The sequence below is a fragment of the Mesoplodon bidens genome (genome assembly GCF_964165515.1).
Source record: "Mesoplodon bidens genome assembly, chromosome: 4".
NCBI lineage: Eukaryota > Metazoa > Chordata > Mammalia > Artiodactyla > Ziphiidae > Mesoplodon > Mesoplodon bidens.
The window spans coordinates 120,955,432-120,982,200 of record NC_138160.1 but is presented as its reverse complement, the minus strand read 5'-3'; the positions used below and the strand labels follow the sequence as shown (position 1 = coordinate 120,982,200).

At 57.0% G+C, this 26,769-nt stretch overlaps 1 protein-coding gene across 2 annotated transcripts; it reads left to right on the top strand.

Annotated features, from left to right (window-relative positions):
• The first annotated feature begins 3,253 nt into the window (after positions 1–3,253).
• PCDH1 (protocadherin 1) lies at positions 3,254–26,541 on the top strand. Of its 2 annotated transcripts, XM_081232049.1 has the most exons (6): positions 3,284–3,466; positions 11,775–12,637; positions 15,612–17,807; positions 22,952–23,171; positions 24,090–24,128; positions 25,310–25,404. In XM_081232049.1, exons 1-5 carry the CDS (start codon positions 3,427–3,429, stop codon positions 24,113–24,115), a joined length of 3,345 nt encoding a protein of 1,114 aa, XP_081088175.1. In that variant the 5' UTR covers positions 3,284–3,426; the 3' UTR covers positions 24,116–24,128; positions 25,310–25,404. The 2 variants fall into 2 exon arrangements, with proteins under 2 accessions (XP_081088176.1, XP_081088175.1); XM_081232050.1 differs by lacking the exon at positions 24,090–24,128 and having other exon boundaries at positions 3,254–3,466; positions 25,310–26,541.
• The last annotated feature ends 228 nt before the right edge of the window (positions 26,542–26,769 follow it).

Below are 26,769 nucleotides of genomic sequence, written 5' to 3'. Positions count from 1 at the left end.
AGGCACCGTGAGAAAAATACCAAAATTAATGAGTGAGTGAAAGTGCAGCCGAGAGAAAAACAAGGTTAAAAAAAGAGTTAAAACAGTAATGAAAACAGGCTTTCCAGCTCCACAGCAGAGCAACTGCTGAAGCCTCCCCAGAGCAGCAGCCCCCGCCCAGCCTTGGGCTCCTGGCATCTCCCAGACCTCAAGGCAGAACTCACTCGCCTTCCCCCACCCAGCCAGCCACAGACGCAGCAATGGCCACCCTCCCAAGTACAACAGTAGATCAGCTCCAACAGCAGATCAGCTCCCATCTTAGGTAGCATCCTGCCTTCCAGAACAGCTTCCCAGGGAACAGCTTCTCATCTCCTAGGAAACAGAGTGTGGCCTCCGTCCCCCACACAACAGTGGTCCCGCTATATTACCAGGAAATGGCCTCTCAGCTCCACTTGAGCTTCAGAGCTATGGCTGCAGGCATAACAGCATCCCAGCTAGAGTCCTGCACACAGTAACAGCCCAGCCACAAGCCTGGGCAACAGCACCTTAGCTATAGCCAATCCCCAGTATGCTGTCATCACAGCTATAGCTTCAGGACCAATAGCATCCCAGCTACAGTCCTATACACAACAGTAGCTCTGCTCTTATCCCAGGTAACAGCCTTCCTCTCAGGTACAGGCTCCTAGCAACGGCCTCTCATCTCCTAGTACCTAAGCAATGGATCCAGCTACAGTTCTACCTACGTCACATTAACAGAGAACAGCTTCTCAGCTATAGCCAGTCTCAGGTATGCCAACCTCACACTTTTAGCTTCAAGCCTTACAGCATTTCAGTTACAGCCCTCCTCTCAACATGCACACATGAACACACACACACACACACACACACATATACACACAGCTGGCAATAGCCTCTCTGATAATCTGATTGTTCTGGCTATACCCTAGGCACACCAGCATCATAGCATCACAACAGTGTCCCAGCTGCAATCAGAGACAGCAGTTTTTTCTGTTACAGTGCAAGGCTCTACAGCATCCGAACTCTCTATTAGCCACGGCCCATCCCATGCACATACATATCATGGCAAGAGCCCTAAGCCACAAGCAACGCAACCACTCCCACACCTAGCATCCCCCAATCCCTGGCCACGGTCTCAGCTGGAATCTCAGGCATCATCAGTTTAGAAGACCCCGATTCCCTACTTGCCAACCAGGTCCTCCTCCCAGTTTGGTATGGGGCCAGGAGCCTGGCTTCTCTCCTCTTCAGATGCAACCTCCCAGTCTCAGCCCCTTGCCTGCCCTTTTGCTTGGGGAAGACAGCCCCATCCTCATTTCTACCTTGTCCCAGGCTCAGGTCCCCCACAGAGCCCAGCCTGGCAGCTGGGGTAGGAGGGGATGGGGAGCAGGGAGAAGAGTAGACACACCCTGGTGTTGCACTGGCCCAGTTCTGCTCCTATCACTTGAGGTGCAGGATTTGGGTTTGACGGTGGTGGAGCAGGGAGGACGGAGGAGAACATCTGGGAGATTAGCATTTCCTGCCCAGCTCTGCGGCTGCCTATCTTGCTCAGCCCTGAGCAAGGGAGGAGAACAGAGGAGCCTTTGAATGGCTCCCAGCAAGCAGACTGGGGAGGGTTTGCTGCAGTGGGCAGCGGGCACACGCTGGGGGCAGGGAAGCTGGGGCAGCTCCTCTGTGGAAGATTTCTTGTCTCTGGGCCACTGATTCCTCCCTTGGAGCTGTGCTCAGTGATGCGGAGCATATGAGTTTTGCAGGGGACAGGGAGAAACCACCTATAGGACAGATCCTCCTTTCACTAGCTCACCCCATCTCCCATCCAGAGCACCCCATCTTGGATTCTGGGGCTGAGGTCTGGGAGTGCAGACTAGAGCAGGGCCCAGGCCAGAAAGGGAGTTCGAGGGGGGGTGCTCTCGGAGAGATCTTGGGCAGCCCTCAGCTGGCCCGAGAGCCCACCCTTACCCTGAAGAGTGTTCCACAGAGAATACAGGTATCAGAAGGGGAGGAAGCAGAGGAAAGAGACAAGGGATAGAGGACTGGTATGGATGGGAAAATGCCGGTGGATAGGGAGTAGTCAGAGGTTATGGCAAATAGAGGCCCAGCCATCAGTCATCCCATATTAGGCCTCTGCACACCCAGTGCTAGGCCTTACCAGGGACAGTCTTTCTCACTCTTCTGGCCTGGAACCCACTGCATTGGCTTATAAGTGGCAAAAGCTGGAGGTCGTATTAGACTGGGGCACTTGAAAGCCTGGGGTACCAAACCCTGAACGAAGGAAAAGGAGTTCCCAGGCTGCTCAGACACCTCTAGATGGCGCCAGAGAGCCAAAACTGAGTGGGAGAAACTGAGTATGAGTGTGTAAGACACTGCGTGTGACACAGTGTGTGACTCGGTGAGTGTGACTGTGACAGGGAGCGTGTGGCACTGCGAGGGCGTGTGACACAGGCCGTGACACTGCTCGGCTTCGCGGGGTAGGGACCCATGTGACTGTGTGAATGTGTATATGTCACTGGTAAATGTGTAGGGGTCACAGCTGCATGCCGCCCAGAGGGCAGGTGATTGGGGACCCCTCTAATAGCCCGAGATTAGGCGCGTCACCTCACCCAAACACTTGTATATCTCCCCAGTCCTCTTTCTAGAGGAGCCCCCCGGGTCCCGTTACCCTCTCCCTCGCACGGTCCCCTCCATAGCCCCACCCCCAAGACTTGCTGCGGCCACCGACGCTGACCGCTCTGCGGCTTCGGCCAGAGGGGGAGGGGTGTACTTCCCCTGAGCGCAGTGAGAAGGGAAGGCCATTCGGGGTGATCTGGGGGTCTGGGCGGGAAGAAGGTGGATCTGGAGGAGCAGATGCCCAGAAAAGAAAGCACCGGGGGAGACATTTCCCGTGCCTCCACTTCCCAGGGGGACAGGGTAGGGGACAGGTGTTTGAGTGAGGTTAGGAAAGGAATTCGGGAGGGGTCCCAGGTGGGGGCACGGGTGGGATAAGTATAAACTGAAGAGCCAGGGAGGGGGACGGTCTGTGTATACGGGCCTCAGGTAGGGGAGAGATAGCCGAAGGGGTTCTGGCTTTGGGGAGCGGTGCTGGGGTCCCCTCCCAGCAGGACCGGAGCGGTCCCGAGCTCCACCTCCCGGCCGTGTTGGGCGGGGGAGGGGCAGAGAGGAGGGAGGGAGGCAGGCGGGCGGGCCAGGAGGGAGGGGGAGGGAGGGGGCGGGAGGGAGGGGGCGGGCCCGGCTGTGCTCTCCGTTCGCCGTTGGCTCCGCCACCGCTGCCGCCACCACCGCCGCCTCACACACTCGGGGAGCGGGAGCGCGGCGCGGACGCGAAGCCGCCGGGGCTGCTGTGCCCAAAGCCAGCCGGAGCCGAGCCTGAACCGCAGCGCCAGCCAGAGCCGTGCCGTGCCGAGCCGCAGCCCGGGCCGGGGCCGGTGGCGGCTCATGGACTGCAGGGCCCGCGGCCTGCGCTGCCCAGAGGCGGGTAAGCATCGGTGGCGGTGGAGGCGGTGGTGGCTCCCGGCCGGGAGCGGCCATGGCCGGCGGGAGCCGAGGGAGGGGCGCTCGGCCGAGCGAGGCCACGGGGACCCGGTCGGTGCTCAGCGCGCCGGGGCTGAGGTGGGGGCGGTTGGGGTTGCGGCTGGGGCACCCTGGCCTCCAAGGTCCGCCGCAAAAAGCCGAGCGAGGAGAGCGGGTGCTGGACTGGGCTCCAGCCTGGGCGCCCTGCACCCCGGAGCGCTTGGAGCTGCGGGGATAGGGGGGCTCCAGCCACGCGAGGGATGGAGATGGCCTGGGGCAAGCCTGCAGCCCCCAGTTGGAAGGGGGGCCGTCCCCGAGCATGTAGCAAGCAAGGACCCTCATTCACAACGCGCGCGCGCGCACACACACACACACACACACACTTGTTGGGCGACCAGCTCGGATCACTCAGGCGCTTCCAGCTCCCCGCGGGCACCCGGAGGGCCAGATCACGGACATATGTACACACATACATACATATGTGCACACAGGCATACTTCCCGCACACCAGCGCCCACTGGGGCACCGTCAGTAGCTTAGAATCTGCTTCAGCTTCTGCACGCTCAGCAGCACGGACACACAACCCGTGGCCATACAGAGCAACAAAACACAACCGGGTGTGACATTCGGAGACACGGACACACAAACGCAATCTCATGCCCTCACATACGAGTGTCACGGCCACAGTTCGCCAGATGAACACTCAAAACCCAGCCCCGCACACACATATTTCTTTAAGGCACACACCCTAACTTAAATTATGTTACACTCCGTGGCCAGAACACAGGTACACAACACATGTCTCGCTTGCACCCCTCGACTGCACCCATAAACACAGAACCCAGTGTTTCAGCACACTCCTTGACGGCACACGCCCTAACACAGCAAGTGGCACCCACAGCAGCGCCTCACCGTCACAAACACAGAATCTACTGCTTCACACATCTTAACACTGGGTGTCACACACACCTTCCACCAACAGTGTCACATTACACCTTGCAGCGTATACACACAAACATACACGCTCTGTCCCTCTCCCTCGGAGGCCAGATTCCGTCAGGGGAAGCCGCCGGGCCACCCGGAGAGCCCCTAGCGCCCCTTTCCCCTTAGCGCTGTACAGTGAGTGTAAATTTCGGCCCAGCGGAAACCCTAGGGGCTGGCCGGACCTGCTTCCCCGCTGGCGCCTCCCCACCCCCACTCCGGGGCCGGCCGGCCGGGTATTCCCGGAACGAGCTGGACCTGGCAGGCCGCGCCAACCCGCCTCCCCGGAGCTCCAGGGCCCTAGGTCCCTTTGCAGAGGGTGCAAGCCCTGGGCGGTGTTTGCGACCCTCTTCGGACCATTTAGCTTCGTTCTCCGAACCACCTGGATCCCCAGCACACCTGGGGCCCACACAGCTGTGTCCCTCTCACACCTGGGCGTCCTCTCCGCCGGGTCCCGGCGGCAGGCCAGAGTCGTGTGTGAGGGCAAGGCCCTGGGACCCGGAGGGCACGCGCGCGGCACGCGCAGGAGCACAACTGGCAGGCGAGAAGGACTCGCACCCCTTCCCCCCAGCTACCCTCGGGAGCCCAGACGTCTGGCCTCAGTTTTTCAGCAGTGGTCGGAGACCATTCCTTCTAGCAGGAAATATTCGGGGCTGCTGTGAGGTCTTTGACGATTGAGAGTGGGGCAAAGCTCCCTTTTCCGCCGTCCGCTAGAGGGTCCGTTTTACGAGAATTTCTCCTCCGGGCCGGGCTCGCTGCTTTGTGATTCCGGCGCTGGCTCCCTCCCCGCCCCCTCCCTGCGCCCGCTGCGCGGCTCTAGCCGACGCCGGCTTGCCGGGGTCCCTAGGCTGAGGCCCGAGAGGCGGAGGAGGAGGGAGTCCCCGCGGCGGCCCCTGGGGCGGGGGGCACCAGGGACACGCCGGTGAGGCGCGTTCTCACCGCGCCGCGCTCGCGCCTCGCCCTGAGCTCGGGAAGGCCTGGCGTCGCCCTGCTGAGGGTGGGGGTGGGGTGGGGCCGGCCGAGCCGGAGGCTGGCGGAGAACAGCCGCCGTCCCACCTCCCCCGACACACTCTCCCGCGTCCTCTGGGAGGAGATACCCCGCGCGCAGGAGGTGTACGGGGAGCGCCCGCTGACCGCGGCGGTGTAGGCTGGGGTCTGCCCCGGCCGGCAGAGTCCGAGAAGTCGTGCCAGAAAACGCCGGGAGCCTTGCATTACCTGCTCTGGGCCAACCCTTGGTAGCTGCCAGGAAGGAGAGCGCGCAGAAGGTGTTTGTGACAGCCCAGAGGTCTAGGTGTGTGTGGGGTGGAGGGGTGTTACTTTCTTGACGTGGCGATCTGGGAGGATTGAAATGTGTAATTACGACCAGACCAGGGGATGGAGTGGAATCGAGGAGAGAGGGATGAGAGGGGCCTCCAGAGACTGCCAGGGACGGGGTGGTAGGGGAGCAGGTCTGGTTTCAGTTCTGGCTGCATTTAGTTTCTTCCCTTCCCTCCCACCCAATCCCCAATTCCAAAAGGGATTTCAGCTGGAAAGGGGGGTCTTGCTGGTAAGGCGTCCTCCTGGCAGACGGGCTGCTGCTGTGGCTACTTGGTCAGGGGAGCTGGGCTAGGTAGAGATAGTGAGCTAACTGCTGCGGAGAGTGGGTGGAAGGGTCAGGAGAAGGTCTGCAAGGGTGGGGGGAGGAGCTGAGCAGGAGTCAAGGCTGGGGGGAGAGGAGATGGGAAAGGAGGAGGCCCTTCTGATACGGGTGAGGTCTGCCCCTACCATGAGAGAGGACAGTTGGTGCTGCAGAGAGAGATCCTTTCAACCATGTATTGAGCACCTACTGTCTGCTAGGGCCCATGGTGGGTGATGAGGATGCAGTACTGTAGTAATACAGACACCATCCTTGCCTTCATAGGTCTTCCCAACTGGCAGGGGATTGGATCATTTATTTATTGAACCAATGAGCACCTACTGTTTGCCTGATGTTGGAAATAAAGTGCTCTATTCGGTGATGGAAAGCTATCTGTCCTTTACAATGTAATAGACCTTAATGCATCAGCTCTCATTTAATCCTCCCAAATAACTTCAAGAGGCAGGATTATTTCCATTTCACAATATGGAAATATGTTCAGAGAGGTAAAGTCACCTGGCCAAGGTCACACAGCTAGGAAGTGGTGGAACCAGGGTTTGAACCCCGACAATCTGACTCAAGAATGCAGGTGCCTGGAAACCCTGCAGAGGCTAACAGAGGGTTGTGAAAAAGAAGGGAGAGGAGCTGAGGGCTGTGCACTTATTCACTGTGGGAAGCCTCTGAACAGCTCCACCCCACACAGCCCAGCTTGCTTACCCTCCTCTCCCAGATGTTTGCTATGTCCCTTGGTGTTTTGTGCCCACAGTGGTGGTGACTGTTGTGTAACAGTGCAGGAGTGAGGGTCAGGGCTGACCTGGCCTCTGGGACAGTGATGTCTGCCCCCGTGTGTTTCCTCTCTGGCCACAGCATTCAGCCGGAAATGGCCCCTGGTCCCCGAGGTGGACTGTCAATGAAGGTTCCAGGTGAACCCTCACCACTGTTCTCCTTCCTTCCCAGATGTTGACACAGATGGTGTTTTCCTTGGTCTTCCCTGGACTCTGCCCCCTCACACCTCACTGTGCTCCTCTGGCCTGAGAAGAATGAGTCACTGTCCCTACTGAGGCTCTGGCTTCTCAGGGTCCTGGGTGCCCAATGTCGCTAGGTGGAGGTGGGGACACCCCTGCTGGGAAGGCAGCCAATGCCTAGGGAAGGGCAGATAAGGCACTAATCGCTTCAAAGGGGACTAATGACTCCCAACAACCAACCACCAGGACAAAGTTCAGGGATGGTGGGAGCAGGGGGTAGGAAAGGCTGCTTCACTGCCACTCCTGGCTGTTCTCTCTCTCTGAATCCTGGGAGGCCTGGGTTCCTTTGGACCTTGAACCCTAGGCTCTCTCTTTCTCTTTCACTCCTTGCCCTGCAGGTTTGGCAGCCCAGGGATTGTGTGTGTGTGTGTGTTTGTGTGTGTGTTTGTGTGTGTGTGTGTTTGTGTGTGTGTTTGTGTGTGTGTGTGTGTGTGTGTGTGTGTGTGTGTGCGCGCGCGCGCGCGCGCTGGCGGGGAGGGTGGGCGGCAGGGGTGGTACATAGCAACCACTGATTTCCATTGATTTGCCTTCCCCCATCCAGCCTTTTCCTAACTCATGTGAGGAGGCATTCTTATTTCTCAAATCCCAGCTCTTCTGCTTACTACTTCTGTGACCTAAGGCAATTATTATTTTTGAGCCTCAGTTTTATCATCTGTACTATGGGGAGCCATAAATTAATAATAAATAGTACCCATTTCAGTGGGTTGGGAGGATTAGATGGGAAATGGATGTAAATGTAGTAAAATCTCTCGGGGAGTGTTAGTTGGGTTGATGATGATAGTGAGGAGAGTGATGATGATAATAAAGGTGATGATAATAGAATTTATACTTCTTTCTTAACTCCAAAGACCTAGAGTACCTTAAAGTTGTTCCCAAAAGGTTCCTGACCCTTGCTGCCTCCACCTTGCTGCCTGGGGGTTTCTCCAGGCCCCTCTTCCAGAATCAGAATTCCTAAGGGTGTAGCCAGATAATACTCTTTTTTTTGCGGTACGCCGGCCTCTCACTGTTGTGGCCTCTTCCGTTGCTGCGGAGCACAGGCTCCGGATGCGCAGGCTCATTGGCCATGGCTCACGGGCCCAGCCGCTCCGCCGCATGTGGGATCCTCCCCGACCAGGGCACGAACCTGTGTCCCCTGCATCGGCAGGCGGACTCTCAACCACTGCGCCACCAGGGAAGCCTGATAATACTCATTTTAAAGGAACTCTCCAGGTGCTTAAAGAGCCTAAACTCTCTTCAGCTCTTATTGGGCAACCAACTCTGGGCAACCCTCCCCCAACCCCATTTCCCCCCCAAATTCCTCCTTCCTCCCAGGAAACCGCGCCCCCCCCCGCCCCCAACCTTGCTTGCCTTGGATATTCCCTTTTGGTTTTCTTCCCAACTCAGAAGTTAGATACCACAGTCCTTTCCTGACCCCTAAGGGTGACAGGGTGAGTGAGAGAATGTGTATGAGAGTTAGGGGGCAGGCGTGGGGATGGGGGGAATGTGTCACAAGCATGCTATGTTTGTGCTGCCTGGAAGGCCTGAGGGGTTAGAGCCCCTGGTTGTGACCCAAGATGGGGAAGGAAGCCCCCAAGGTCAGTGCTTAATCTGTAGCTCTTAGAGCAGCTACAAATCAGTCACCCTGACGGTGCCAGACCACGGACCTCTGAATTTGTAGCCAAAATTTGTGAGTGTTCATTTTTCTTGGAAAAATCTGCCGTGTGGTTTCATAAAATTCATAAAGGGGAATGTGACCCCAAAAGGTTACAAACCGTTGATCTGGAGGGAGGGAGTGGAGGCAGGCCAGCACTGCTTTATTTCTCAGCTTTGTCATGTTTAGGGTAACTCCCAAGTAACCCCCACCCTGCCAAGACTTCTGCACGGAATTGGTGCTCACATGATCCCATGTTGTGTGTGTGCTGTGCAAGGGAGGGCAGGATAAGGTGCCCAGAAGGGAATGAGGTTCTTTGGAGACAGGTGTGTTTGGGTTGAGGCTTGTTGGTAAGATGAGCCCAGTGCCAGGTCCATGCAGAGAGAGGGGAAATGGCTGGAGGGTCGATCCAAATAGAGCATCAGATAAATTCCTCCCTCCTTTAAAGAGATTAAGATTGCAGCTGAGAGCAAACACACACGCTAATCTGATAACAGCCTCACAGGCAGTTGAGCCTATTAGTGTGAGGAGTGACCAGGGAGGGGCTGTGCTTGTGTAAGGCATCTGCATTCAATGACCATTTGCTGAGAGTCTGCTACGGACCTACACAGAGAAGGATTAAATCAGACCCCAGGGAGTTCTCAGTGGAGTAGGGAAATTGGGCAAGAAAACAAGCAGTGACCATACAGAAAGTTCCAGGAAAGGCTAAGCCTGAGAGGTAAAATAATCACAGTCATTCATGAGCTGTTACTGAGTACCTACAGTGTGCAGGGTCCAGGGCAAGGCCCTGAGGATGTAGGAGTAAACAAAGCAGAGGCTCTCCCAGTCTCCGCTCACAGTCTTATAGGAAAGAGAAACAATTCACAAGTTATTTCCCAAACAGCTACCTAACTACAATTGTGAGTGCTTTGAGGGAGCATTTGTTGAATACTCACTGTGCTAGGCATTTAGCCCACATGATCTCAAACTCCCTAGGAAAGAGGTAGTATTATCCCCATTTTACAGATAAGGAAACTGAGGCTCTAAATCAATTGCTCCAGCTCACGCAGTCAGAAAGTGGGCAGCTGGGGTTTGCCTCAGACTGTCTGATGTCACATTCCCTGCTCTTCTCCACTCTGCTGCCTTACATCTGTCAAATGGGTACAGCCGAACAAAAGTGACAAATAGCCCTTGAGTTAGAACCACTGTCAGCTCCACAGTGACAGATTGCATCTGTCTTGTTCGCTGCTGTGTCCCACTGCCCAGGATAGAGACTGGAATGTTGTAAGTGCCCAATAAACGCTCACTGAATGCATGAATGAGCACCTATAGTATGCCCAGCTCTGTGAAGGTGAATGGGTGGGGGCTGGGGGCTGAGTGTAGGGAGCCCTGTCCCTTCCTTCAGGATGCTTGGAGAGGAATAAGTTTAGAGAACACAGGAATAAGTGCACAATAACTGAGATTGAACAACACGGGCGGGCGGTGTCCCAGGCTGCACAGTGATTCATTGCCATGGGATTGGCAATGAGTTGGAGGAAGGAGAGGTCACCGAGGGCTGAAGAGGCCTGGGAAGGCTTCCTGGGTGACCAGAACCCGCCTTCAGTGGGGTGGGTGTGGCCTGTGACAGGGCGTGGGGTGGGATTTCCAGGTATGGGGCACATACTTCAGGAGCTAGGGAAGGGAGATTGAGCCTCTGCTGAAAATACTGGGCTGAAGACTTTGGATTTGAATAGAAGGGCTGGCCATGGTCGTGGTAGTGCTGGAGAGGAGGAGGGAGTCAAGGCTGGGACTTAGCTGGAGGGTCTGGCTGGGGTCTGCTGATGCACAGCTCAAAGCTGGGGGAGATGGGCAGAAGAAGCAGGCTCTTGTGGTGATGGCGGTGCAGCTTGTGGTTGGCTGGGGCATACAGGGCTCTAACTGGAAGGATTTGGGGGTGGGCGGGGAGAGGCAGGTATGAGATGGGACTGGACCGATTAAGCGGGGGAGGGGCCAGATGTTCACTGAGAGACTGAGCAGGGGTATGGGGCGTGGTCAGGGCAAGGCTGCTGGTGTTATTGGCAGCTCTGTCCCAGTTAGACCTGCTGGGCTCCTAGTTGCTAAGGATAGGCTGGGGCAGCTCCCATTGCCAGTACCAGGGCTAGTCAGCTCTGACCACAGTCCTGACCCCAGTCTTGACGTCTACTCTCTTCTTCCACATACCTGCCCGTGTCTCTCCTCCCCACCCCGCCCCCCACCCTGGTGGAGAGGGAGGGTAGAGGAGCCCCGGGCACTGTGTGTGTACACACAGGTGTGAGTGCCCAGGGGCATGTTTGTTTGGAAGGGGGTCAGGGAGGGCTAACACCTACTCCACAGCTCTAACCGTTTTCAAGCCTTGATTGGTGCCCAGTCCAGGCTGGCCCTTCATGAGGGTGGGGACATGGGCACTAGGGTGATTACTGCCAGGAGAAAGGGGTCTGAGATATCCTACCTCCTGTGCATACACTGACTTGGCATCTCAGAAGGGAGAGGAACGTGACGTCATCCCTTCTCCCTGCAGCCAACGTGAGTGGCCCTCAGTGTGGGCGGCGATGATCCAGGGTCTGGGGAATGTGAGGGTACCTGCGTCTCTCTCCTACCTTGTATGTGGCGGGGGGTGGGTGGGGGGTTGCTCCTGGTCTTGCCCTTCCACTTGCTGTCTCTCCTGTATCAGGGTAATTAGCATGGGTGACTATGGCAGGATGCTGGTGAGAAGGAGGTGTCGGGCAAAGCACAGAGTAGAGAGCAGGGAGGGAGGGAGGGAGTGTCAGGTGTGTCAGGGCGTTCCACGGGCAGGAACTGCTCTAGACCTGCTCCTCCAGCTGGGGCAGACACCGCTGCTACACCAGCTGTGGGTGAGACTCAGGGTTCTGGGTCTTGGAATCAGTGTTCTGTACTGGGGCAGAGCTCTCTCCTGGGAGACCAGTGTGTAGGTGGCAGAGGGGGAGTCGGGGGCTGGCTCTGGGCAGCCCTCAGGGCCTGGGCTCTCCTCCCAGCTGACCCCCTGTTTTGTCTCCCTTGCGTACAGCCCTCCTGATTCTGGAGCCTGCCCGGATGGGGTCGCTGAGGCGCAGCCCAGGCCCCGGGGGGCAACGGTTGCTGCTGCCCGCCTTGCTGCTGGCACTTCTGCTGCTGCTGGCTCCATCCCCAGGCCACGCCACTCGGGTGGTGTACAAGGTGCCAGAGGAACAACCACCCAACACCCTCATTGGGAGCCTCGCAGCCGATTATGGTTTTCCAGACGTGGGCCACCTATACAAACTAGAAGTAGGCGCCCCGTACCTGCGGGTGGATGGCAAGACGGGCGACATCTTTACCACGGAGACCTCTATCGACCGCGAGGGGCTCCGTGAATGCCAGAACCAGCTCCCTGGTGAGCCCTGCATCCTGGAGTTTGAGGTGTCTATCACGGACCTCGTGCAGAATGGCAGCCCCCGGCTGCTAGAGGGCCAGATAGAGGTCCAGGACATCAATGACAACACGCCCAACTTCGCCTCACCAGTCATCACGCTGCCCATCCCCGAGAACACCAACATTGACTCACTCTTCCCCATCCCCGTGGCTTCGGACCGCGATGTTGGCCCCAACGGTGTGGCATCCTATGAGCTGCAGGTGGGGCCCGAGGCCAAGGAGCTATTTAGGCTGCAGGTGGCAGAGGACCAGGACGGAAAGCAGCCGCAGCTCATCGTGATGGGCAACCTGGACCGGGAGCGCTTGGACTCTTACGACCTCACTATCAAGGTGCAGGATGGTGGCAACCCCCCACGCGCCAGCAGCGCCCTGCTGCGAGTCACTGTGCTCGACACCAATGACAATGCCCCCAAGTTCGAGCGGCCGTCCTACGAGGCTGAGCTGTCTGAGAACAGCCCCATAGGACACTCAGTCGTCCAGGTGAGAGGCCCCTCCATCTAACTGTCAGGGTGACCCACATTTAGAAATGGGAGCCCACCCCAACCTCGTGAGAGTTCCCTTCACTTAAGGGCAAGATGGCCAAGATATTGTGGTGAGATCTCTTTTCCCCAGCCCCCGCCTGGTGAGACCTTCCCACAAGTCCACCACACCCCAGCAGGGGATTTACTTTCCTCTGTCAAGCTATTCAGGTGACAGTGACATAGCATATGAACAGTGATCCCCCCATCCCCGAGGCAGACTCAAGCTGGAGAAACCTCTGCAAAGTGAAACCCCCTCCCAAGTCAAATGATATCCTCCTCCCCAGCCAAGTGAGCTGAGCTGGAACAAGTGAACTGCCTTTTGTCCAAGTAGAATCTCTCCAGAGATGAGAATGTCTTCCCAACCAGGGCCCCTTTAGCCACATGCGAGTTTCCTGAGGCTGGAGGACAGAGACTTGCTTTGCCCATGCCTGACAGTCACATGAGATCATTTTAGCCAGGTGAGTCCTCAGAATTCTAGAAAACTGTACACAGATGTCTATACACCCACCTCCTCCCCTAGGCACAGGGTACCCATGGGTGTGGGGTGCTGGGCACAGTAGGGGGAGTCGGTGGCCTCTGCTGAAGCTCTCAACACCCCTCTCGATGGGAACTGCCCCAGGGGCTGGGCAGCTTGGTGGGGTCAGGGCCTGGGAGAGAGCAAAGAAAGCGTCCCTGCAGACAGGTGGGCGTATCTCCCACTGTCATCTCAGCCCTGGCCTCCTGCCAGCCCCAGCTCCTTTCTCCTTCCCCATGGGCTAAAGCTGTCTGTCTTTGATATGAGGGAGCTGAGGAGGGCTCAGCTTGCCCTGCACACCGTTACCCATCCTGGGAAACCCTTCGTCCCAAGTCCTCAAGCTGAAGCAGGGCATGGGGAGGAGGTTGGGCCATTTTTTAGAGGCTGGTGGACTGGAACCTATAGGAGAGAGACTGAGAAAGAAAAGGGAGACAGACGGTTGGGGATGGCAAATAATAATAGCCTAGGTGCCAGGTACTGTCCTGAATACATTATGTGTATTATATCACTTAATCTCCACAGTACAATATAAGCATTATCCCCATTTTGCAGATGGGGTACTGAGCCCACAGAGATTAGGAAACTTGCCTGGTAACACCCACTTGATGTATTCAGATTCCACCTTGGCCACATCCAACAGTTTGGCTTCAGAGCCCATGTGTGTAAGAGCTGGGAAGTGGGATGAAGCAGGAGAATGGGGCAGAGACGAGGTTACGGGGAGACAGAGCAGAAAAGAGAGGATGGGAGAGAGCCAGCAGTGGGAAAGAGGCAGAAAGAGAACTGAGCAAGACGGGAGGGAAAGAGAGACAGAAGTCACGAGTCAGAGACAGAGACAAAGAGAGGTAAGATGGCAAGAGAGGCAGGCAAGGAGGTGGGTGACCAATCTAGAGACAGGGAGACAGTGGGAATCATATTGAAAAAGTTGGTGACAGACTGGGGGAACAGGGGGATCGAGGGGTGAGGAGAAACCATTAGAGGGGTGAGCAGAGACCAGGTAGCTCACCAGTGTTTTCACTGTCAAAAAAATCCTGATGGGAAGGAAAGGAGACTAGCAGTGGCCTGAGGGCCTGCTAGGTGCAATGCCCAATACTGTGTCAGCACCGATTTTCAGAGATGGATGGACAAAAAGAGGGATAAATGCTATTTAGGGAGCACTTGCCATGTGCCAGGCAGTGTTAGGCATTTTTACACTTATCATCCCATTTAATCCTCACCACAACCCCGTTAAATAGGTTCTATTATTATCCCCATTTTACGCATTTGTAGACTGAGGCTTGAGGATGTTAAATAATTGGCCCAAGGCCTCATAGTTGGGAAGTGGCGGAGCTGGGATTTGAACCTAGGACTCTTGCTCTGCTCCCCAGAGACTCTGCCAAGTTGCACCTAGCCTGTCTACCCCCTACCCCCTCCTCCCCCGCCCCCACCTGTACTGCCATCACATTCTGTTGGGCTGTGACCTAACTCCATCCCTCTCGTTTCTCGCTGACCAGTGCTACCTTATGACCATTCCCACCTGGCTCCTGTTGCCCCATTACCACCCATGTTTGTATAGACTTGGGCCGAGTGTGTGTCGGCCTTGGTGTGGGAGGATGTGCCCACTGCAAAGGGACAGACAGTTCATTGTGTGATGCTGGGAGCCCAGCCCGCTGCCAGCAGGCTCTGTGGGCTGCACCAGCCCCTCCCTCCTGGCCGCAGGCTCGGCTGGATTCCTCAAGTTGTTGCCTAGCCAGTGCCAGCCCTGGGAGGGGAAGAGAGATGAAACAGGTTTCCCCGGTTTTGACAGAGTAGTGACCTGACCTGGCCTGGCGGGCTCCCTCTGACCCACATCCCTACCTGGCTCCTTTCAAAAAACAAATCCCCTCACCTGTGGCCTCCAGAGGGGCACGTGGGTCTCCCTCCATTCGTGTGCCAATAGACACGTGCATAAACACATACCTTCTCACATAATCACAACACGTGTGTGTGCCTGAATGCATGTTGCACACATATGTCATGCATACACACCATCTCTACTACTCACACCTTTCCAGCTCTTCAGAAGGGTTTGAAGGCCAGTTTAATGGGGTGGAAGGGCTTCCCTAGTTGCTAATTGGATCCTCATCGCCATATTTGGGTGGACTAGTATAGGAGCAATAAGTAGAGTTCAATTCTGCCCTGTCCCATCTCTAGTAGTAGCTTGTAGCACCACTGAGGATTTGTGGTCTGTATCTGTGCTCTTCAGGGAAAAAGATCAGTAATATATGCCAAAGTGTCAGGATTGGGAAAAGGGCAGGGCATGCATGTGCTGCTTTTGGAAAGGGTGCCTTGTTAGATTAGTTGCATCTGCCATGCTTGTTGGAAAGGCAGCAACGTGTGTCGCTTAATTTATCCCCAAACTAACCCAGCACTGTTTTCCTTGTTTTTTCCCCCTGCCCTGTAGGTGAAGGCCAATGACTCCGACCAAGGTGCCAACGCAGAGATTGACTACACATTCCACCAGGCGCCCGAAGTTGTGAGGCGTCTTCTGAGACTGGACAGGAACACGGGACTTATCACTGTGCAGGGCCCCGTGGACCGCGAGGACCTAAGCACCCTGCGCTTCTCGGTGCTTGCCAAGGACCGAGGCACCAACCCCAAGAGTGCCCGAGCCCAAGTGGTGGTGACCGTGAAGGACATGAACGACAATGCCCCCACCATTGAGATCCGGGGCATAGGGCTGGTGACTCATCAAGACGGGATGGCTAACATCTCAGAGGACGTGGCAGAAGAGACAGCTGTGGCCCTGGTGCAGGTATCTGACCGAGATGAGGGAGAAAATGCAGCTGTCACCTGTGTGGTGGCAGGTGATGTGCCCTTCCAGCTCCGCCAGGCCAGTGAGACGGGAAGTGACAGCAAGAAGAAGTACTTCCTGCAGACGACCACCCCGCTCGACTATGAGAAGGTCAAAGACTACACCATTGAGATTGTGGCCGTGGACTCTGGCAATCCCCCGCTCTCGAGCACCAACTCTCTCAAGGTGCAGGTGGTGGATGTCAATGACAATGCACCTGTCTTCACCCAGAGCGTCACTGAGGTCGCCTTCCCAGAAAACAACAAGCCAGGTGAAGTGGTCGCTGAGGTCACTGCCAGTGATGCCGACTCGGGCTCCAATGCTGAGCTGGTTTACTCTCTGGAGCCTGAGCCGGCTGCCAAGGGCCTCTTCACCATCTCACCTGAGACTGGAGAGATCCGGGTGAAGACATCCCTTGATAGGGAACAGAGGGAAAGCTACGAGTTGAAGGTGGTGGCAACCGACCGGGGCAGCCCCAGCCTCCAAGGCACAGCCACCGTCCTTGTCAACGTGCTGGACTGCAATGACAATGACCCCAAGTTTATGCTGAGTGGCTACAACTTCTCAGTGATGGAGAACATGCCGGCGCTGAGTCCAGTGGGCATGGTGACGGTCATTGATGGGGACAAGGGGGAGAACGCCCGGGTGCAGCTCACGGTGGAGCAGGACAATGGTGATTTTGTTATCCAGAACGGCACGGGCACCATCCTCTCCAGCCTGAGCTTCGATCGGGAGCAGCAAAGCACCTATACCTTCCAGCTGAAGGCCGTGGACGGCGGCGTCCCACCTCGCTCGGCTTACGTTGGTGTCACCATCAACGTGCTGGATGAGAATGACAATGCACCCTTTATCACCGCCCCTTCCAACACCTCCCACCGGCTGCTGACCCCCCAGACCCGTCTGGGTGAGACGGTCAGCCAGGTGACAGCTGAGGACATTGACTCTGGTGTCAACGCTGAGCTGACCTACAGCATCGCCGGTGGCAACCCTTACGGACTCTTCCAGATTGGGTCACATTCCGGTGCCATCACCCTGGAAAAGGAGATTGAGCGGCGCCACCACGGGCTGCACCGCTTAGTGGTGAAGGTCAGTGACCGCGGCAAGCCCCCTCGCTATGGCACAGCCTTGGTCCACTTGTATGTCAATGACACCCTGGCCAACCGCACCCTGCTGGAGACCCTGCTGGGCCACAGCCTGGACACACCGCTGGACATCGACATTGCTGGGGATCCGGAATACGAGCGCTCCAAGCAGCGCGGCAACATCCTGTTTGGCGTGGTGGCGGGTGTCGTGGCCGTGGCCTTGCTTATCGCCCTGGCCGTGCTCGTGCGCTACTGCCGGCAACGGGAGGCCAAGAGTGGCTACCAGGCTGGCAAGAAGGAGACCAAGGACCTGTATGCCCCCAAGCCCAGCAGCAAAGTTTCCAAGGGAAACAAAAGCAAGGGCAAGAAGAGCAAGTCTCCCAAGCCCGTGAAGCCGGTGGAGGACGAGGATGAGGCCGGGCTGCAGAAATCCCTCAAGTTCAACCTGATGAGCGATGCCCCTGGGGACAGCCCCCGCATCCACCTGCCCCTCAACTACCCACCAGGCAGCCCTGACCTTGGCCGCCACTATCGCTCTAACTCCCCACTGCCTTCCATCCAGCTACAGCCCCAGTCACCCTCCGCCTCCAAGAAGCACCAGGTGGTGCAGGACCTGCCACCAGCCAACACTTTCGTAGGCACTGGGGACACAACATCCACGGGCTCTGAGCAGTACTCCGACTACAGCTACCGCACCAACCCCCCCAAATACCCCAGCAAGCAGGTAGGCCAGCCCTTGCGGCTCAGCATGCCCCGGCCCCCACCCCACCCCTACCACGGGGCCATCTGGACCGAGGTGTGGGAGTGACAGAGCTGGTGTCTCGGGCCTGCCGTGCGTACCGGCCCGTCAGTGGTGGGAGGTGGAGCCAAAGATAGGGGGATGCTGGGACCACTGAGGACCCCGCTGCCTCACCCAGGCTTGGAGGGTCGGGCAGAATGAAAACGGAGGGTGTGCTCCGTGTCCCCCCCCGCCCCCTCCGCACTGGGAGAGGCCTGTGACTTGTCACATCCTGGGACACTGGACCAGCTGCTGGGTCCTGCAGGTGGGGACTGATGGGTAGGTGAGCAGAAGGGTTTGGAGGCAGGAGCGGGGGGGGGAAATGGAGAAGAAGTCTCCTCCAAACGTGGGTTTGTGTCCGAGACCAGCCATGGGTGCTTCTCTAGAGGGGAAAGGGGGAGACCTGGGGTCCTGGTGGGTAACCAGGTGGACGCTCTGTCAGGGAGGGGGGCCTCCCCATTTGTGCCTTCTCTGTGTGCTGTGTGTCACCCTCTTCCCCACCCCAGACTCCTGGGGCTGGGCCCCAGTTCCCCTCCCCCAGCCCCAAACACTTCACCCTGATAATAAAGTTCTCTATTTTTGGAGTTTTGGCTTCTTATTTTCCTGGAACTGAGAGAAGGAGCGAGAGAGACTGGAAACAGCCCTTTGTCTGATGTCCTGCCTCAGTTTCCCCATCCCTGCTCTTTGTCCCTGCCCCCGTCCCAGACCTGCCCCTCTGCCCCAACCCTATCTTAATTGACCAGCCCCCACCACCACCACCATGACCATGTCCATGACTGGGGGAAGTGCTTTCTGAGCAGGCTTCAAATGGAGCTGTCCAGCAGTGTCCCCTTCCCTCATGTTTGTGAGACCTCCCTGGGAATGGCACCCTTTACCAAGAAAGCGGATGGAGATGCACCCAAGTCCTGCCCTTTCTCCGCTCGCTGAGACTTGACCTTTCCCATTTGTGCACATTGAGCATCTCCCAGCAGAGCTCAGAGCAGCTGGTGGGGGTGGAGTGCAGCCTGGCTGCCTCAAGTGAAGGCAGAGAACCTCTTAATTATACCAGGCACCTTCCCTCGAGGTAAGATCTTCCCAAGTCCTTTTCCCAGCCTCTTCATCCCAAAACTGCTCAACGCCCAGCAATTAGCCTGCTCTGCCCTGTATCTCCCCACCATGGTCACCAGTCTGGGCTGCCGGGAGGGAGGGCCCAGGGAGAGGGGAGGATATCCCCCAGTGCTATGGACTGACCTGCTCTGTATCCCCACTGCTGGCCAGGGCTGAGGCGCCCTACCCGGCCCCCTCCCTTCCCTTCCTTCAGCTCCTTGCTCTGGCCACCCTGAGCTGCTAGCTCTCACTCACTCTCTCTCTCTCCTTCTCTCACTTCTTGCTCTCCTGGGTCTGCCCTGTCTCTGGCTGTGCCTGAGGAGGAGGCTAAAGTCTGGGTGAGGGGCCTCGGGTCCTGGGGGAGTCTCTGAGGCCAGAGGCAACCTGTCTCCGTGGCGACTGAAGAGGCTTGAGACACTCCCAGGAGGTCCAGGGTGCCAGCTCTCTACTCTGATTCCATCCACAAACTCCCCAATGCCCCGGGGTACCCCCAAAGTAAAAACTCCTAGGGGCTTTGGAGGAGTGGTGCATGGGGAAGTGAAATCTGGTTTCATCGCATTTCCCTCGGACAAATAAGCATCTCTAGGGTGACCTCCAGCAGCTCCTGACCAATCATTCTTTCTCTTTTGTTCCTCTCCTTGCTGCCACCGCCTCTCTCTTTCTTCTGTTCCTTTAGCTCCTTAATCTCTTTTTCTTTCCCAAGGTCTGAGGGATTATCCCTTACTTGGCTCCAGTCCAACCCATCCATGGAGCCACACTGAACATTCAAACACAACAAAACCACAACACCACTGTCCGTTAAAACACATAGGCTGAATCCCTACTGTGTGCTCAGCATAGTACTAGACCTTGAGGAAAAAATGGTCATATTTCTACAAGACATACAAGTAACAAGATGAGGCAGTTGCGAATCGTGGTGTCGATTCTCACCAGTGAGAAGTGCCACATATTAAAGCTTTTCCCAACTTGTTCTACCACTTCTGCCACTACTTGCTTCCATTTTTTTGAGTCCTTACCAGGTGCAACGTACCATGCTGAGCATTTTATGTGAATTACCTCATCCACTGGTCATAACTCTTTGTGATGCAGGTCGTTTTACAGAAGTGAAAACTAGTTAGCGATGGAGTCAAATTCAAACACAAATCATCAGGAAATCTGATTGCCAGAGTCTGCTGTTTTCCGTTATGCTATAAAAAAAAAGGGGTTCCAAGACTAAGTTCACATTAACCTATTAAAGGCTCTGCAAAGCCTGCAAGAAGGGAAAACCTGTTAAACTTTGTATAACTCTGGGTTTTCCAAATTTATTTGACCATGGTGCCCCCTCCCTTTCTTTGAGGCACATAGTATGAGAAAATGTGCATAGGACATGAGGGTGGGCTTCTGGGAGGGTGGGCTTCTGGGAGGGGAATGAGAACCCGGAGCCGGCTCTTCATAAAGTGAGGAACAGGAGTTGGACGGGAGGCTGAGCCAGTCCTGAGGCGGGAGTGAGCTGGACGGGAGGCTGAGCCAATCCCGAGGCGGGAGTGAGCGTGACCAAGTTGGAGGCAGGGGGAGGGCAGAAAGGGGATTCTGGCTGGAGTGGAGGGTATAGGAGGGAGCTGAGACAGGAGACTGGAAGACTGTAGGTTGTAGAGGACATAGATGCTTTGCCAAAAATTCCTTAAGAAGAAGTGGGAGGCCCTGAAAGCTCATGAGTTTTGGATGAACTGAGTTTTAGAGAGTTTACTGGAGTGTATGGTGGATTTAAAGTGGGTAGAGGTGAAGGTACAGGACTGCACCTCTAAGGTCTGAGCAAGGATGGTGGAAAAGGGCATGATGGATGGATGGATCAGGCTGACCTTCTGGAGAAATGACCCACAGGACTCAAGGGATAATTGGATATGGGATAGGGATGGGGAGTGAGTGGAGAGCTACCAGGATCCCCAGATAGATATCATCCTTCTGAGTCTGGGTGGTAGGATGATGAGATCATTGCCCATGCAGAAGCTGATTAAAGAAAAAGAATTTGGTTTCAGGCATGTTGAATCTGAAGGGTCCATAGGGACAGCCGATTGGAAATAACCAGCAAGGGTCTAGAACTCCTGGACTAGGGTCTGAGAGAGGTTTTGGATCTAGGCTTTTTACGATTTGATAGTCATGGAATGATAGGGAATATTTAGTGTTGAGTATGACCCAACCCTCCATTTTACAGAAAAGAATCATAGGAAAAAGACCAAGTGATGTGCCTAGGAGGCAGGACTGAAGCCTTGGATTACCAGGCACAGGTTCTGCAGGGAGGGAGGGCTGCTGGCTAATGTCTTAAAGAAAACTGGAAAGAAAAACACCCAACAGCCAGACTGCCCGGTGCCTCCCAGACCCTCCTGGAACCTATTCACTCCATCACCAGGTGGACGTGCTCCTTTACATCCTCCCAGCCCCAAGTATCAGGTCAGTTTTGGGGATCTTGTCTGTCATCACCCAGACCTTTCAGTGTTTTGGATCCCAACATGGATCTTGAGAAGGGTTGCCTATGCCTGAAGGTGGGGTGGGAGCCAAGGTGGGAAGGCAGCTCCAAAGCTCCCTGTGCTGACAGCCTCCCTTACCCCAGCTGCCTTGGATGGCACGGAAATTGTGTAGGGTGGGTCTGCAAACCTGGGACACCCTCCTCTGGCCATCTTGAGAACCTCCTATTGAGAGTTTTAAAGACAAAGCACCACAAAGTCTTAGAGGACTAGAAGGAGCCTGGAGACTCGTCAGCAGGGCCCTGGGCCTGGGCTGCTCCCACCCCTGGCCTCCAGGGGCCCGGGTCTGCGGCCTCCACAACTTCTAATTTCCAGTTGGCAGGAGAACCAGTGGTGGTCCCAGGTGGGTGTTTGGGGGATGGGTTGGTTGTACCGAGTGCCAAGCTGAGGTTGCCAGGTTCCTGGGATGATCATCAACCCATGGCAGGCAGGCAGGGCTGCTGTCTGGGAGCAGCCTGTCACTGTTGCCCTCCCTCCACCCCAGTCCCTGCTCCAAGCTCCTAAATCCCGGCTCTAACAAGCCACCGGCCCCTCCCGGAAACTCCTTCCTATTTCCTAAAAGGAGTCTCCATTTGAAGAAGCCAGCCTTCCAAATCCCTGATGGATGCTGGGCCCCTCCCCCTATGCCCAGGTCCTCCTGGGCCCTGCCCTCTCCAGTTAATACTGTTTCCTGATCTGGAGGACTGGGGAGTTTCCACTGTTCTGCTACCCCACCCCCAAGGTGCCCTGGTTTGTCATCAGGCTCCCTTTCCCTCTTCCTTCCCACCTTTTTCCACTCCCAGGCCTCTCTGAAGGGGAACGCAGTGGGCACCTGGGTGGGTGGGGACTCAGCAGGGAGTCCTGCCTATGGCATTACAGACCAGGGCTGAGGAACAGAAGATCAGAAAGAGGTTAGCACCCCAATGGATGGAGGCAATGAGAAGTTAACAGAGCAATGAGACAGGTGAGGAGCTGGAGTCTGGAGGGTGCTATTTGGAAATCAGGGAACTGTTCTGGTATTGGTGAGCTGTTTTGGAATTAGGAGTCTGTCCTGCTTTTAGGGAGCTGTTCTAAAAACTGGAGGCTTGCTGGTGTTTAGAGGCTATGCTGGAATTAGGGGAGTTGGCTGGTATTGTGCTGTTTTGGTGTTGGCTGTCTGGAATTAAACAGAGGCTGTGCCAGTACTGGGAAGCTGTGCTCTAACAAGTGGTTATACTGGATTAAGCTTATTGTGCTGGCCTGGGAGCTATCATAACACTGCGGCCTGTGCTGTGTTGGGACTTCCAGTGCGTGGTCCTGGCTGTCCTGGGAGCTGACCTAGAATCAAGGGGCAGTCCTCTATTAAGGTCTCTGCTTTCTGGGGGGTTCTGCTGCGCTAGGAGGCTGGGCCTCTCCCTGGTTGCTGTTGAGGCCTAGAGGGCTAGGAACTCTGGGGGCGGGCTTGGCTGGGGCTGTGGCCTGGTGCGGTGGGTGGCCCCGCGGCGCAGGCTGGCTGGCCGGCAGTGACACTCCCTCTCCCTGCAGTTACCTCACCGCCGCGTCACCTTCTCCGCCACCAGCCAGGCGCAGGAGCTGCAGGACCCGTCCCAGCACAGTTACTACGACAGCGGCCTGGAGGAGTCTGAGACGCCGTCCAGCAAGTCATCCTCGGGGCCCCGACTCGGTCCCCTGGCTCTGCCTGAGGATCACTATGAGCGCACCACCCCCGATGGCAGCATAGGAGAGATGGAGCACCCCGAGAATGGTGAGGGGACCCCAGGAATGAGTAGAAGCCTGAGAGGGATGACAAGACCTTAGAGATAGCCTCCATCTCTTGAGCTCTCGTGTATTCAGCAGTAAACACTGTGCTGAGTGCCTTCTGGTATATATTCATTTAACCTTCACAACCGCTCTCTGATCTGAGAAATTTATTGTGCCCCCTTTACAGTGGAGGAAACGGAGGCTCAGAGAGGTTGAGTCACTTACCCAAAGTCATATACAGGAAGTGACGGAGCTGGGAGGGATTCAAACCCAGGCACCTCTGACTCCAAAGACTTTGAAGTCAGTACTACTTTATTCTGCTTCCTGGGAACACAGACCCTGAGAATGGGGGCCAGAGGGCTCAGGTAGTGGTGAGGGAACTTTGAGGGAATCTTGAGATAATGAGAGCTCAGAGGGCCTTGAGAAAAGGGAAGGGACCCTGGATGCTATGAGGAGCCCAGAGAAGGGTGTGATGATCCCCCTGACGGGAGGAGAGGGAGTGGGGAGGCCCAGGGAGGGGAAAGCCTTGTGTGGGAGGGGCTTGGAGAGTGATGGCAGACGTGGGATCTGGGCTGGAGCAGAGGTCAGCATGGGAATGGATGGGGGGCGTGTTGTCAGAATGTATGTGTGTAGTGCGTGTGTGTGCGTGAAGGCACCTCTGGTGGCCCATGGTGGGGAGACTAAATCAGCTTCCCCTTGGGATAGAAAGACTCTCCAGCTTAGAGCTATCCTCAGGTCTCGTCCCCTCCCTCAGTTGGAACTCCCCCAGCGCGCCCCAAGATGAAAAGTTCCACAGCTCACCCCTCGGGCGCAGGGCTCTTGTCTAACCTCCCAGGCCCCGGGTCTCAGAGTGCCCTCCATCCCCACCCTGCCCATCCATGCGCGATCTCACGCCCGTCTCGTCCTTTTTGTGCCCGCGCAGAGCCGGCTGGCCGGAGCAGGCCCTGAGGTGGACTGCCAGGTATGTGGGAGCTGCTCTGGGGTCTGGGGTCTGTGGGACTCGGCCCAGCACCCAGCCCCGCCCACCCAGTGCCCGCGCTCTGCTCCGTGCCACGTTGGGTCCCTCCACTCTGCCCTGAACTGAAGAGCCCTGGAGGGTTAACGACAGAGCTGTCCCCTCCTCACCTTGCACTGGCAGGAGGCCAAGCCAGGGCGGGTGGTGCCAGGGGAGTCCCCACCCCAGGTGGTGCCGCTCAGTCACATCCCTGGGTGGGGAGGCACCGCCTGGTACTGTCCCCAAGCGAGGGCGGGACAGGGGCAACCGTGACAGGAAGTACTCAAGGCCCAGATGTTCCCATGGAGACCCCCGCTGCCCAGCAACCACACTGGCTACTGCTGATGTCAGACGGCCGACTTCTGTTCCCATGGGTGTTCTGGGCAGGGAGCCGGGGCAAGGCCAGGGGTGGTGGGTGGTGTAGGGGCCGGAGTGAGGTGGGGAGGGGCTGCATGAGTGTGCTTGTGGATACGTGAGTGTGTGCTTCCACGCAAACCCCTGGCTTTGTAGCAGGGCCTTGCTATGCTGGCGTGGGGTGGGGTCCCAGGGCGACTGGGAGCATGGTGAGGCTGGAGGGGGCTCAGAAGGGAGGCATGTGCCCACCTTTGTCTGAGGATAGAGATGCCTGGTGTAGATTTGTGTGTCCACACCTATCTGAGGGTAGGTGTGTGTGTGTGTGTGTGTGTGTGTGTGTGTGAGAGAGAGAGAGAGAGAGAGCGCAGTAGAGAGAGAAAGAGATTGTGTCTTTAATGAGGATGGGGGTTTCCTCACCCCTGAGGGTAAATGTGCATGTTTCAGCCTGTCTGGAGATAGATGACGGAGTGTGTAGATGGGGTGTGTGTTTGTGCACCTGTCTGAGGGCAGATATGGTGGATGTGTGAGAGGAGAGCTGGAGGGTGGGTGAGAATGGAAAGAATGTGTCTATTTAAGGACAGATTGCGTGTGTGTGTGTGTGAGAGAGCCCGCATGCGTTGGATGGTGGGAGGGTGTGTGTCTATTTGAGGGTGTGTGCGCCTGTGAGCTCAGTGGGCAGGAAGGGGCGTGCACCCCTGTTCCAAGGCGGCATGGAGGCGCTGGTGGGAGGCTGTGGAGCAGAGCTCTGTGAGGCTGCCCTGACTGAGGACCATCCTCCCGGCTCTCCCCTGCAGACCTGCGCCCTTTGCCTGACGTCGCCATGACGGGCACATGTACCCGGGAGTGCAGTGAGTTTGGCCACTCCGACACGTGCTGGATGCCTGGCCAGTCGTCTCCCAGCCGCCGGACCAAGAGCAGCGCCCTCAAACTCTCCACCTTCGTGCCTTACCAGGACCGAGGAGGGCAGGAGCCTGCGGGCGCCGGCAGCCCCAGCCCCCCGGAAGACCGGAACACCAAAACGGCCCCCGTGCGCCTCCTGCCCTCCTACAGTGCCTTCTCCCACAGTAGCCATGATTCCTGCAAGGACTCGGCCACCTTGGAGGAAATCCCCCTGACCCAGACCTCGGACTTCCCACCTGCAGCCACACCGGCATCTGCCCAGACGGCCAAGCGCGAGATCTACCTGTGAGCCCCCTTCTGGCCGGCCGGCCATCCCTTCCCCAGCCACCGGCCAGCTCCCAGGCGGGCCCATGCCAGGGCCCCTGCTCCTGACCCCTCCAGCGTGGACTTCCTGGCCAGGGCCCTGAGTGGGGGGGGTCACTGGCCTCATGACCACGCTGGCCCTTCCCCCATGCAGGGTCCAGGTCTTCTTCCCTCACTTCAGCCCCCAAACCCTAGGGAGCCCCCTCTTCCCCTTTATGGGGCTCCCCCCAGCTGATGCCCAAGAGGGCTCCTCTACAATGACTAGGCTCCGGTCCCTCAACTTCCAGGGATCACCCCCTCACTTTGGGCAGATGGTAGAGTCAAGGGTGGGCAGCACACTTTTAAACTCATTGTGTCCCGCATGGCCAACCAGGGCGGGCATAGGATGCCCCCATTCCCGCCCTGCAGCAGGGCTGAACTGGGGAGCCCCTCTCCCTGGGAACTCCCAGAGGAAACTCTTGACCGCCAGGGGCTCCCTGAAGGGCTGTTGTTACCAAAGGTGGGGTGGGATGGCGGTGGGAGTGGGGCAGAGGCCTTGTCTTCCTATACTGCTCCTGGGCTGGCCCACCTGCCTGCCGCATGCCCATGCCTGGTCCCATCCGGGCCCCCCCCTTCCCACTGGTCATGTAGTGTCTGTATATAAGGACCTTGGAATGATGTCCCCATTTCTGCCTGATTTGCAACTTTTCTTGTTGATGTTGTGTTGTCTCGGGGGACCCCTCTGGGGGGGGACCTGCCCTGCACCCCCTCCTCCCTGCCGCAGTGCCCCCCACCCCAGGCCTCTATTGTTCCATGTTGTAAATACCCCTGGGGCTGTGGCAGGATGGGGGTGCCGGCCAGGGAAACAAGGGGGTGGGGGTGGGGATGGGGGAACACTCGCCTATCAGCAGAGCTGGGCTTTTATTTAATTTTTTTTAAGAATACAAATCTCTATTTTTTTGGAACTGTTGCGCTGTGCCCTGGGGTGGGGGGGGATCCCCGCTCAGGCTGGCCCCCACATCCAGACGAGCATCACGGAGGGGCCCTGAGGCTGTGGGGGGCAGCTGGCCGG

What these genes read in the sequence shown, in the direction of transcription:
- PCDH1 (XM_081232050.1), top strand. Translation starts at nt 3,427, where the DNA reads ATGGACTGCAGGGCCCGCGGCCTGCGCTGCCCAGAGGCGG. An exon ending in CCTGCGCTGCCCAGAGGCGG is followed by an intron (nt 3,467 to 11,774) that starts GTAAGCATCGGT and finishes CCTTGCGTACAG; the next exon opens with CCCTCCTGATTCTGGAGCCT. An exon ending in TAGGACACTCAGTCGTCCAG is followed by an intron (nt 12,638 to 15,611) that starts GTGAGAGGCCCC and finishes CCTGCCCTGTAG; the next exon opens with GTGAAGGCCAATGACTCCGA.